The sequence below is a fragment of the Oratosquilla oratoria genome, chromosome 41, assembly GCF_046742065.1.
Source record: "Oratosquilla oratoria isolate Oo_2021 chromosome 41, ASM4674206v1, whole genome shotgun sequence".
NCBI classification, from domain to species: Eukaryota; Metazoa; Arthropoda; class Malacostraca; order Stomatopoda; family Squillidae; genus Oratosquilla; species Oratosquilla oratoria.
In genome coordinates this window covers 5,040,001-5,052,500 of record NC_134817.1, presented here as the reverse complement: position 1 = coordinate 5,052,500, position 12,500 = coordinate 5,040,001, and the positions used below count along the sequence as shown (strand labels likewise).

At 44.8% G+C, this 12,500-nt stretch overlaps 1 protein-coding gene across 3 annotated transcripts in view; it reads left to right on the top strand.

Moving 5' to 3' along the window:
• The window catches only part of LOC143020904 (cilia- and flagella-associated protein 418-like), a 61,231-nt gene that overhangs the window by 17,473 nt on the left and 31,258 nt on the right, over nt 1-12,500 (top strand). For all 3 annotated transcript variants that reach the window (XR_012965955.1, XR_012965954.1, XM_076177807.1), the window contains exon 2: nt 3,694-3,818. Coding sequence is in view for 1 of the 3 variants with exons in the window: in XM_076177807.1 (XP_076033922.1) it covers nt 3,700-3,818 (119 nt within the window). In the remaining 2 variants the exon portion in view is untranslated. The remainder of the gene's footprint in view (nt 1-3,693; nt 3,819-12,500) is intronic.

Below are 12,500 nucleotides of genomic sequence, written 5' to 3'. Positions count from 1 at the left end.
GAAATTGATTTACTCAACTCGTTCCCCCTATTTCTTCATTCATTGGACAAAATGTTCTAATTTCTTTTGTTACAAAAAATAATATAAAGTTTGACATTCCTCAAGAAATCTATCTTGATGTCGCTCAATCGACGGAGTCAGAATTTCTGGAGCGAAAACTTAGACTTTTGCCCGACTTTCTTTTAAAAACTTTTTCTTCTGTTTAAGCTCGACTCGGGTCGTGACGTCACATGTAAACAAATATGGCTGCCGAAATGAGGTGTCCCTTTTACCCTCATTTTTGCAATTTAAGTCAATTAAAGTGAGATAACGTGTTGTTATTCGCTGTCTTTTTGTTTACTAACGACTAGCCAACATTTGTTACAACATCTGAACTTGATGTAACTGCCCTATGGTCGCCGAAGCCGTAATTTTTTTTTTTTTTTTTTTTTTTTTTTTTTTTTTTTTAAAGAAAACTCCAGACGATTTTCTTTGTTTATTGTTTTAGCTCAGGAGAAGGTTGGGTAAAGAACTAAGGACTTGAACTAAGGTATTTCTTGGTTGCATTTTTATTTTCTATATGTTTTATTTATTCATTTGTCTATATATATATATATATATATATATATATATATATATATATATTTTTTTTTTTTTTTTTTTTTGTCCACTCGTCTATCTATTCATCTAATTGCGTATTTACTTATTTGTTATTTATGGGTCTAATTTTGTCTATTAATTCATTTATTTAATTATTTGTTGACATATTTTTTTTTGGGGGGGGTAAATGTGGGCGTTTTTAATCGGCTTAGGAATTGTCATAACCCAGTGTTTAGTGCATTCCAATGTTACTTGACTTTGGTGTCCTACATTTCTTTTAATATTGAATTCAAGCTTTGAAAAATTCACTCGGAATTATTTCCAGAAATACAATTTATTTTGCAAACGCGCGTAATGTAATTATCTTTGCTCCCCTTCAATGCGGTGTCCTCTTTTTTATTTTTCATATTATTTATTTTATTCATTTATTCATTTATTTTCGCCAAGGACAAGAAACGATTTTGTGTGAGTTTTTAGACACAACACTTTTGAACCGACTAGACCAGTTTGATGTTAGCCAAAATAAAGACAAAAATTAAATAAAAAATATAAAAATAAAAAAACAGCGGGGGGTGGGGGGCATTGGGTCGAGGCTGATCTAACCCCCTCCCGTCCCAAACTGAATAAAATCGCCTTCCCCCCCCCCCGGGACACACTGGCCACTGATGGATGGCCAGAATGTCACGGAATTGAAAAGATTTGTGTTGTGACCCCCTCCTTTCCATCGGCCCAGAATTAGCCCTCCACCCTCTCTCCCCTCCTCTCCCCCTCCCTCCCCTCCTTTTGCTCTCCCCTCCCTTCCTCTCTTCTCCCTTCCTCTCCCATCCCCTGCCTCCTCTCACCCTCCCCTTCCATTCCGTTCCCCTCCCTTCCCCTTACCTTCCTCTTCCCTCCCTCTTCTTCCCCTCCCCACCCCTCTTCCCTTCCCCCCTCCCCACCCCTCTTCCCTTCCCTTCCCCTCCCCACTCCTCTTCCCTTCCCCTCCCCTCCCCACTCCTCTTCCCTTCCCCTCCCCTCCTCTCCCCACCCCTCTTCCCTTCTCCTCCCCTCCCTTCCCCTTACCTTCCTCTTCCCTCCCTCTTCTTCCCCTCCCCACCCGTCTTCCCCTCCCCTCCCCACCCCTCTTCCCTTCCCCTCCCCTCCCCACTCCTCTTCCCTTCCCCTCCCCTCCCCACCCCTCTTCCCTTCTCCTCCCCTCCCTTCCCCTTACCTTCCTCTTCCCTCCCTCTTCTTCCCCTCCCCACCCGTCTTCCCTTCCCCTCCCCTCCCCACCCCTCTTCCCTTCTCCCCTCCCTTCCCCTTACTTTCCCCTCCCCACCCGTCTTCCCTTCCCCTCCCCTCCCCACCCCTCTTCCCTTCTCCCCTCCCTTCCCCTTACTTTCCTCTTCCCTCCCTCTTCTTCCCCTCCCCTCCCCCCGCCTCTTCCCTTCTCCCCTCCCTTCACCTTACTTTCCTCTTCCCTCCCTCTTCTTCCCCTCCCCACCCGTCTTCCCTTCCCCTCCCCACCCCTCTTCCCTTCCCCTCCCCTCCCCACTCCTCTTCCCTTCCCCTCCCCTCCCCACTCCTCTTCCCTTCCCCTCCCCTCCCCACTCCTCTTCCCTTCCCCTCCCCTTCCCACCCCTCTTCCCTTCTCCTCCCCTCCCTTCCCTTTACCTTCCTCTTCCCTCCCTCTTCTTCCCCTCCCCTCCCCACCCCTCTTCCCTTCTCCCCACCCTTCCCCTAACCGTCATCTTACCTCCCTCTTCTTCCCCTCCCCACCCGTCTTCCCTTCCCCTCCCCACCCCTCTTCCCTTCCCCTCCCCTCCCCACTCCTCTTCCCTTCCCCTCCCCTCCCCACCCCTCTTCCCTTCTCCTCCCCTCCCCACCCCTCTTCCCTTCTCCTCCACTCCCTTCCCCTTACCTTCCTCTTCCCTCTCTCTTTTTCCCCTCCTCGCATCTCTCCCCTCCCTTCCCCTCCCCTCCGCCTGTATCTGAACCAGAACCAAATGCACCAGGTGTGCCACCGCATCGGAGGTGGGGGGGGGGGGGTTCGAGCGTCCGCATTGAGAACTCTTATTGTATTTCTGCCCGCCCCTCCCTCCCTCCGTCCCTCCCTGTGGGCTCGTCAGCACCGAAAGCATTCTATTCTATTTATTTGTTTATTTTTTAATTCTCTTATTGCCGCAAACGTTCCCGTGAAAGGTGCGCCTCTCGTGCTAATAACTTTTATTGGTTTCCAGTGCGGTTTTTCTTAATCGGTTTTCAGGGGAAATTCTAAAAAGAAAAAAGAAAAAATTAAATAAATAAAATGTCGACCTCAATGGCGGACGAGAGCGACCGCACTGGAGATTTGAAGAAAAATATATAATAAATATTTTTCATATAAAATAAAGTCAAATAATTAAATGGATGAATATAATAGATAAATAAACAAATAAATTAGTTACTATAGAATAAATTAGTAAATAGATTCGTAAACTAGGTAAGAAGAATAAATAAAAATCCATAAATTAATTATATTAAAGAAACAATAAGTGCGTAAATCAAATAAATGAATAAATATAAAATAATCAGGTAAATTTATTTTCTAAATAGGCCACGAGTCGACTACTCTACCCACCATCCCATCACTACTCCCTGGGGTGGGGAGGGAGATGCATTGTTCCTGTGCCATGCTCCCCACTTCCCGTTGTTGTTTGTAAACAGAGGGGGGGGGGAGGCAAAGCTGCCGCGATTTCAAGAGCACGGGGCCGTAGATGTTGAGCGTCATAGAAAATGGAAGGCGGGTACCCTCCTCTTCAGCAACTTTTGAGGGTTGGCTCCTCCTGGTTGCCTGGAGACGATTTTACTCTAATCTTTATTTTCTATTTATTTGTTTATTTTTTGTTTTGATATATTTTCTGTTGCATTTATTCATTATTTTATTTATTATTATTATTGTTATTATTATTAATATATATACATATATATATATATATATATATATATATATATATATGTATGTATATATATTTTTTTTTCTGGGATTCGAACTCGGGTCTCGCACGTGCGAAGCTGTCACGTGACCACCGAATTATGCCGATTAAGGAAGACGAGCTGGTTTAAGGGACTAATTAAAGGTTATTGACTTTGCAGGTCAACATGGCTGACGACTTGGACGATCTCCTAGACGAAGTTGAGAAATCCCTGGAGAAGAAGGACGCGCCTCCGCCTCCGCCGAAGCTGACGGCGAAGTCGACGTCAGCATCGAAAGGAACAAGGTTAGGTGACTAAACCCCTCGGTCCGTCTCATCAACACATGTCCGAGGTGTATGAAGACAACACTATCGCCGTTACCGAAAGCTCAGGACCTTCATCACGTGGCTGAGGTCTCGGCGATATCGTCGTCTTCATTTATCATTTGTTTGTGTGACTCACTCCCGTAGGGGTCCGGTGTGGCGGTGGATGACTCAGGCGGGGCCCTTGAGACCCTGCAGGGGCCCGGGCCACGTTGGCTTCATGTTATTACTATAGATTTTTCAGTCCATCAAGCGTTCGTACGCGGATATGAACCCGCGGGTACGCACGAGGGCGTAAACGAATGTAAACATGTATGCGTACACACACGCACACACACACACACACACACGGATTCGTACGCGGGCATGAACAAATGTGAAGAATCATGCATATACACATCACACACACACACACACACACACACACACACACACACACACACACACACACAAAAGAACAGCTCTCCTCACAGAGTAATAGACAGTTGGAACAAGTTAGATCAGAAAGTGGTGTGTGCAAAAACAATACATGAATTTAAAAATAGTTTAGATAAAATGAGATATGAAGACGGGACACCACGAGCATAGCTCCCCTTCCCGTAAAATACAACTAGGTAAATACACACACACACACTTTCTTACACAGACACAATACGCTGACACGCATATATTGTATGTACACGCCTTCAGTTTTTTCCTGAATTTTTTTTTATCATATTTTCAAGCTACACTTTATCTTTCTCTCTATCCATCTATCTACCTATCTATCTAAATCTTTATCTCTCTCTATCAACCTATCTTTATATATATATATATATATATATATATATATATATATATATGTGATATATATATATATATATATATATATATTTCTCTCTCCATGTGTGTGTGTGTGTGTGTGTGTGTGTGTGTGTGTTTCAACCTATCGCATATTCATATATATATATATAACAGAATTTCGTTTTTTCTATGTACTCCATGCAAATATTGATACGTATATAAAGAGGTGAAAGAGTGTGTACAATAGCTCGAATAACATAGTTTAAAATATATTGAAAAACTGTCGTGTTTTATCATTTTCACTGCGGCGGATTCGCTTCCGGGGGGATTAACCTTTGTGGTTTTAACCCGACTTCAGATTTGACCCTTTAGTCAAGGGGACAACTCCATCTGTCCCCGTGTTGCATCTCAATATTTTTTTATCACTATAATTATTATCTCTGTTGTTATTCTGGCTAACGTCGGGCGATTTTATTATCACTCCTTTTCTTCCTCTTCCTCCTCCTTCTTTTCCTTCTCTTCCTCCTTTTCCTCCTCCTCCTCCTCTTCCTCCTCTTCCTCCTCCTTCTCTTCCTCCTCTTCCTCCTCCTCCTCCTCTTCCTCCTTTTCCTCCTCCTCTTCCTCCTTCTCCTCTTCCTCTTCTTTCTCTTCCTCCTTCTCCTCTTCCTCCTCCTCCTCTTCTTCCTCTTCCTCCTCCTCCTCCTCCTTCTCCTCCCCCTCTTCCTCTTCCTTCTTTTCCTCCTCATTCTCATCCTCCTTCTCTTCCTCCTCCTCTTTCCTCCTCCCCTACCCTTCCTTACTCCCAGCCTCTACTCCTCCTCTTCCTCCTCCTTCCCTTCCTCTTCCTCCTCCTTCTCTTCCTCCTCCTCCTCCTCTTCCTCCTTCTCCTCCCTCCTCCACCCTCCTCCCCCTTCCACTACCCTTCATTCCTTACTCCCACACTCTCTTCCCTCCACCTCCCTCGTCGCCTACCCTTCCCTCCTGACTCCCACCTTCTCCTCCTCCTTCTCCTTCTCCTTCTCCTTCTCCTCCACCTTCTTCTCCTCCTCTTCCCTTCTCCCCACTCCCCTACCCTTCTCTCCTGACTTCCACCCTTCCCTCCTTCCTCCCCTTCCTCCCCTTCCCCCCAGCCCCTTCCTCTCTTCCCCCATTCCCTCTCTCCACCTCCTCCCCTTCCCCTTTCCCCTCTGGAGTTAAAGGGTTAGAGGTATCAGAATTAACCCGTTTAGCTTTGTAGGATACGATGAAGATTAACCTGTCAAACATGGTTAACTCACAAATTTTATATTGGTTTACTGCGGACGACTTTATTCGCCCCGGGGGAGGAAGTGGGAGTGGGACGAGTGGGAGTGGGAATTGGGGAATGGGAGAGGAAGTGGGAGTGGGGGAGGAAGTGGGAGTGGGACGAGTGGGAGTGGGAATGGGGGAGGGGTGGGAGTGGGGGAGGAAGAGGGAATGGGGGAGGAGTGGGAGTGGGGGAGGAAGTGGAAGGTGGGGGAGTGGGAGTGGAGGAGGAAGTGGGACTGGGGAAAAGTGGGAGTGGGAGTGGAGTAGGAAGTGGGAGTGGGGAGTGCTTGTAACTTGATTTGATTGTCACGGTGCAGTCTAGGTGTTGTCAATTTTTATTTTTCATTTTTTTTAATCTTCATATTTCAAAGAACGATAGAAAAGAATGAACGAGTAATTAAATAAATGTGTAAACAAACAAACGCAAGAAAATTTTGATACTCTCAAAGGGTCGCTCAAAAAAAAAAATCAATTAAAAAGGTGTGTGGAGCATTTTCCCAAGAGGATTGAGAAATATCGCTTTTCTGAATGAACATATAAAATGAAATTCCAAGTTTCATTGATTTGGAGGCACCGTAAGCCAAAGTACGTATAATATTAATTTATTTAGTAATATTTATGTAGCCTATTTGTGTGATTCCCCACCATGGTCTTGGATCACGTGTTGGACTCGTGATCGACAGTTATTAACCTCCCGGATGAAAGCTCTGAGATCATATGACTGATCTATGGGTAATACTGTGCGACCGCACACCCCAACTCCCCCGCCCACGAGAGTTGGAGTAACAACCCGCAGCGGAGCGATACTGAAATTATTTCAGCCCTGGGCGAGATTCGAACCCGGAGAGCCGTAGTGGTGGCCGGGAACTCTAACCACTGCGCCACGAGGTTGTGTTATACGGTATGTGCTGTTGCCTTCCTCATTACTTAACCCAAGATGAGTCTCACTGTGTAATTATTTACATGATGACAAATAAAGATTTATGTTGTGTTATGGAAATAGGCCAAAAGGTTTTCTAGAAGCGGTGAAAACGTATCTAGGAAGCCTGTAAGTAGAGCAAGTGCGGTACGCGTAACTAGAAATTAATTCGCCGAAACAAGTTTAACAGCTTCACAAGGGAAGAGTGTCCCAGATTAATTGGATTAATCAAGTTTGATAACCTTGTTTAATAGAACGCCCAGACGAACAGCACCGTCCAGTAGCTGCTGGAATATGTATACCATCTTTGTATTTTATTTTTATTTTCTATTTTCTATTTTTCCCCAGCTGTATAGAGTAGTCTTGTGGTAGCTAGAATAGAATGTGTAGAGTTTACTACTACTACTATTTTTTTTTTTCTTAATTACGATGACTACAACTACTACAGCTACTACTATTACTACTACTACTACTCCTCACTACGCCCAGCTAGGAAGGGTCAGAGGGTGTAAAGAATTCATCAGTATCACACAGGCAAACATGGTTATGCTCCGCTGGGCTCTGTCAGATATCCCCCCATCTCCCACCCCCCACCCGCACGTGGCTGTAACAAGCCTGCGCACGCCCTGGCTGTGGATACAACACGCATGTACGCGCGCACACGCACGCACACACACACACACACACACACACACACACACACACACACACACAACACACATATGCATACACACACACACACATGATTTTTTTGTTCTCGGCGAAGCATCAAAGTCGTCATTTAAAAAAAAAATCAAAATCTGTACCAGTGAAACTTGAGACAAGATTACAAGACAATCGGCGGGGAGACGATTCTTTCCGACGTCCTTCTCCAAGGACCACATACCCGTCGTTGATCCCACGCACTCTCAAGAGAGACAGCTTCCCTCTCTTGAGTTATTCGCATGTTTCACTCTTGTCTAGTAGGATCGTTGACCCTAAGATTCGACCAAAAGGGATTTTATTCAATCGAGTAAGGAAAAATCCTTCGTATGAAATTGGCAGTTGCCGACAAGTCTATCGAAATAAACACCACATAGTCGTAATACACATGACTGAGATTGAATAAGAAGAATTGGAGGAACGGTGGGGGGAGGAGGGAGGGAGAGGAAGGGAGGTAGGAGGGGAGGGGGGGGTCACTGAATACCAGGAAAGGTTAAGGAGAAGGACCAAATGTCTGGGAACAGGATAAGATGGAACAAATGTCCGGGCGGAGGACATTAGCTCACAGCCGAGGAACAAAAGGAAGAAGAAAACGAGAAGGGTGAGCAATTGTCTACTGAGGGTGGACAACGACCTTGAGAGGGAAAAAGGGAGATTTTGGAGGCCAACTAGGGACGGATGAAAACTTTGTTGGCAATGGGCATTAAAGGAATTCGCCTTCTCATGGAGGGTGAATTTTTACCTTCATCTCTTGCATACTTGGTGGTACTTACATTTTTATTCTATCCGTCGTTAGGTGATTTTATTCACACTGCACGTGAAGGGGCTAATGTCAAGGCCGAATAGAAGCATTATTATTATTATTATTATTATTATTATTATTATTATTATTATTAATTATTATTATTATTTTCTTCTTCTTCTTCTTCTACTTCTTTTTCTTCTTCATCATCATGAGGAGACGGAGAGAGGGGTGGGGGTCGCCGATTAAATGAAATGGCCTTGCTGTGGATGTGCTGTGTCTTGCTACATTGCCTCTGACCCAGGGCCGAGATGCGGGGATGACCCGTCATCAGGAGGAGAAAAGAGAGGGAGGGAGGGGGGTGAAAGGGAGTGGAGTATGTGGGGGTGGAATGGGTGGGAGTGGATTTTATGCCTTTTGACTTTGTCTACCTTCCTTGTAAGAGGGAAAAAACCCTTGGTATATGTATGTATGTATATACTCGTATTATTAATATAATTATTATTTATTTTATTTATTTATTTATTTTTCTATTTCTGTTCATGATTTTAATTTCCCTACTCTCACCCACCCCCACTCTGTCCACACCGCCCTATTTCATACGCTAGCCTTAATAAAATATGATTAGAAAAAAGGCGTTTCCAGGATCTGCCTTTGATCCATATAATCATCAAAAGACAGTCTCCGTGGTTTGGCGCCAACCAGAAGAAAATTAATAAAGTCGAGAAAGACTTCTCGTCCCATGGCGGCAGTCAGAATCAATGCATAAGATGAATTCTGAGCGGGGTAATGAACTCCGTATCAAGGGGTGTATATATTTTATTCTGGCTTTCGCCAGGCGAGTTTATTCAGTTGTGTGAGACCACTTCGGTAGAGGAGTGGCCCTTCAGTCAGATGGGGAATCTTGTGTTTTTATTCTGGCGAATGGATTTGGTCGTTTGGGGGTCCCTGTCGTGGCCAGCGGACTTCAAGAGGTTTCTCAATATGTTCAAGGAGAGAGAGAGAGAGAGAGAGGGAGGCTGCAGCTGGGAGAGGAAGGGAGAGAGGAGAGAGAAAGGGAGGGAGGGGGGAAGGGAGGAAAGGAGAGGGAGAGGAGGAGAGAGAGAGGGAGGGAAGAGGGGGAAGGGGAGAGAGATGGACGGGGAAGGGAGAGAGAGGGAGGGAGGAAAGGAGAGAGGAAGGGTAAGTGGGAGAGAGAGGGGGAAGGAGAGCGAGGGAGGGGAAGAGGGAAAAGGGGAGAGAGATGGACGGGGAAGAGAGAGAGAGGGAGGGGGACGGGAAAGAGAGGGGTAGGGTAAGTGGAAGGGAGAGGGGGAAGGAGATCGAGGGAGGGGAAGAAGGTAAAGGGGAGAGATGGACGGGGAAGAAAGAGAGGGAGAGGGAGAGAGATGGAGAGGGAAGAGAGAGAGAGAGGGAGGGGGAAAGAGGGAGAGAGATGGAGAGGGAAGAGGGAGAGAGAGGGATGGGAATGGAGAGAGAGAGGGGGGGAGGGAAGAGGGAGAGAGAGGAGGAGGGGGTCTCGTCTACGCTTTCCAAGCCACTAGCCGTCGGATCATTTCTACATAGGTGATGTATCGGGCCCCCACATATACATACATATATATATATATATATATATATATATATATATATATATATATATATAAATATTTATATATATATATATGTATATATATATGTTTATCTATATATATATTTGTTTATGTATATATATATATATATATATATATATATATATATATATATTGTTTTTCGGTTATGTCGTTGCCTCCATTTGGGTGTTTTTGTTTCGTTTGTTTTGGGTTGTCTTTAGAAATGATTCGTTATCGATGTCACTATGGTTTTCTTATTGTCATTTCTATATTGCTATTTCATTATGGTTGTGGTTGGTTATGCTTGTTTATACATCTTTATACATAGTCGTGCCATGGACCAGTATATATAATATATATATATATATATATATATATATATATATATATATATATATATATATATATATATATATATATTGTAACAATAAATTCACTTTAACACAAAGTCCTCTCGTGCTTCTGTTTCCACATTATTCTAAGGTGGATGTCTACCAACATAGCGTCCATCAGTCCACGCTGTCAGAAAGACGGTATTCCCATATATGTATAAATCACTCCATCATCTGCCGCTAGAGGACTCGTGCCAGCTGGCAGTAAGAGGGTTCCTGAAAGCTTCAGCCAAACTTTGTTCGTCTCATGAACGAGACTTGTTCAGAGTGAATGGTTATGAATGAGGTTTTTCGTCTTCTTCAGCTGACATAGATCCTGCCATCGTTATGTTGTTGTTGTTTTTTTCGAAATTGCCCAATGAGCTCAGGGTGCCAGGCTCATCTGTCTATATACCAAGGGATTCTTCATCCTTATGAGGGAGGTAGCCAAGTCCAAGGCACGCATCCACTCCCACCCATTCCACTCCCATCCATTCTACTCCCACCCATTCCACTCCCACCTATTCCACTCCCATCCACCACCCTTGTTCCCTTCCCATCTTAGCTCCTTGTGGATGAAGGTTCATCCCTGTCTCCCGCCCACTGCCCCGGATCGGAAGCAACGCAGTAAGACACATGGATTGGATAAATATATGTGCGCGCGCGTTCGTGTGTGTGTGTGAGAGAGAGAGAGAGAGAGAGAGAGATTCACCACAGTCTTGGACCACGTGTTGGACTCGTGATTGACAGCTATTACCCTCCTGGATGAGAACTCAGGGACAAATCAATGGGTAATGCTGTGACATATCAAACCCGCCCCCCAGTATGTGTATATATGTGTGTGTGTGTGTGTGTGTGTGTGTGTGTGTGTGTGTGTGTGTGTGTGTGTTTGCATGTGTGTCTGTGTGTATTTAACTAATTGTAGTATACAGGAAAGGAGCAACGCTCGTTGAGTTCCGTCTCCTATTCTGTGTGTGTATGTGCGTGTGTGTGTGTGTGTGTGTGTGTACATTAAGAGACGACGCATATACATGTTGACGCCGAAGGCGTGTGTTGAAAGACAATTATTGATTACTGCCAGGTATGGGAAGCATAACGGCGCCTTCAAACGAGTCGTGGCGGCGGGAGAGGTCCGTGGACGCCTTTTTGTTTATTTCTTTATAATCTTGTCTGTGTCTACTTCTCTGTCTGTCAATCGCAGCAGGTCGGAGTGGAAGTAGATGGAGGTAGATGGAAGTAGATGAAGATGGATGTAGACAATCGGTTCTTATGTTGGAAGGACCATTGTTGTCAAGGTGATTCTCCTGAAAGGATTGTTGTTATTGTTGTGGACTTCTGAAAGGATGTCTCCATTCGGGGCTCGACAGGCACTCACCTCCGGTGTCTAGTTCATTCATTGAACGAGACGAAAGGTGAATTCTTTTGTTAACGAAAGTGAATTAAATCGTCTGACGTCATCAGAATAAGTGATCAAGGTTTCCCCTTGCCGTGGACAAGGAAGGGCTTAATCGAGAAATATTAAGTCGGTTCAGGGTAGACAGGATGAAGGGCTACACGTACAAGAAACTAAGATTTTTTTTTTCTTTTCTTTTTTTTTCTTTTTTTTGTCTCGAGTGAACTCATTTATTGAAATAGATAAACTAATGAATAAATACATACATAAAAGTATTAGTAACTGTCAGTAAATTAATAAGTAAATACATCGTAGATTATCTTGATTGGCGTTTTTTTTTTCTATTCGAATGTTGGTCATAATGGAAGTCTTCTGACAGACGCCACGAGATTTTATTTAATTTTCGATTGATGACTCATTCATTATGTACGGGTTGACGCTCTTGAAGGGTTTTCCCTCAACTGAATAAAATCTCTTAGGGGGATGGAAAGGAGAATTGACACGCAAGCCTCAGGTCATCCAGATAGATCCTCAGGTCAGCGTCAGAGGAGGAGGAGGAGCGGAGGTGGATTGAGGGAGGGGGGGAGAAGGGGGAAGAGGGGGGGAAGTAGGTGTCTTTGCTTTCTCGCAACCCGGCAATGCTCAGCGTTGACCCTCCCTCCCCCTCCCCTTCCCCCTCCGTCCGTCCATTTGTCTGTCTGTTCGTCCGTCTGTTTGTGGCCCTATTGCCAGCAGGGGAAGCCGTGGTGGTGGCGGTGGTGGTGGTGATGGTGGTGGTTGTGGTGGTGGTGGTGATTCTCTTCCCATTCGCCACCACCACCGCCGCGCTCATTCGCCTATTTCCATGTAACACAAGCATTACTGGGCTCCAGGCA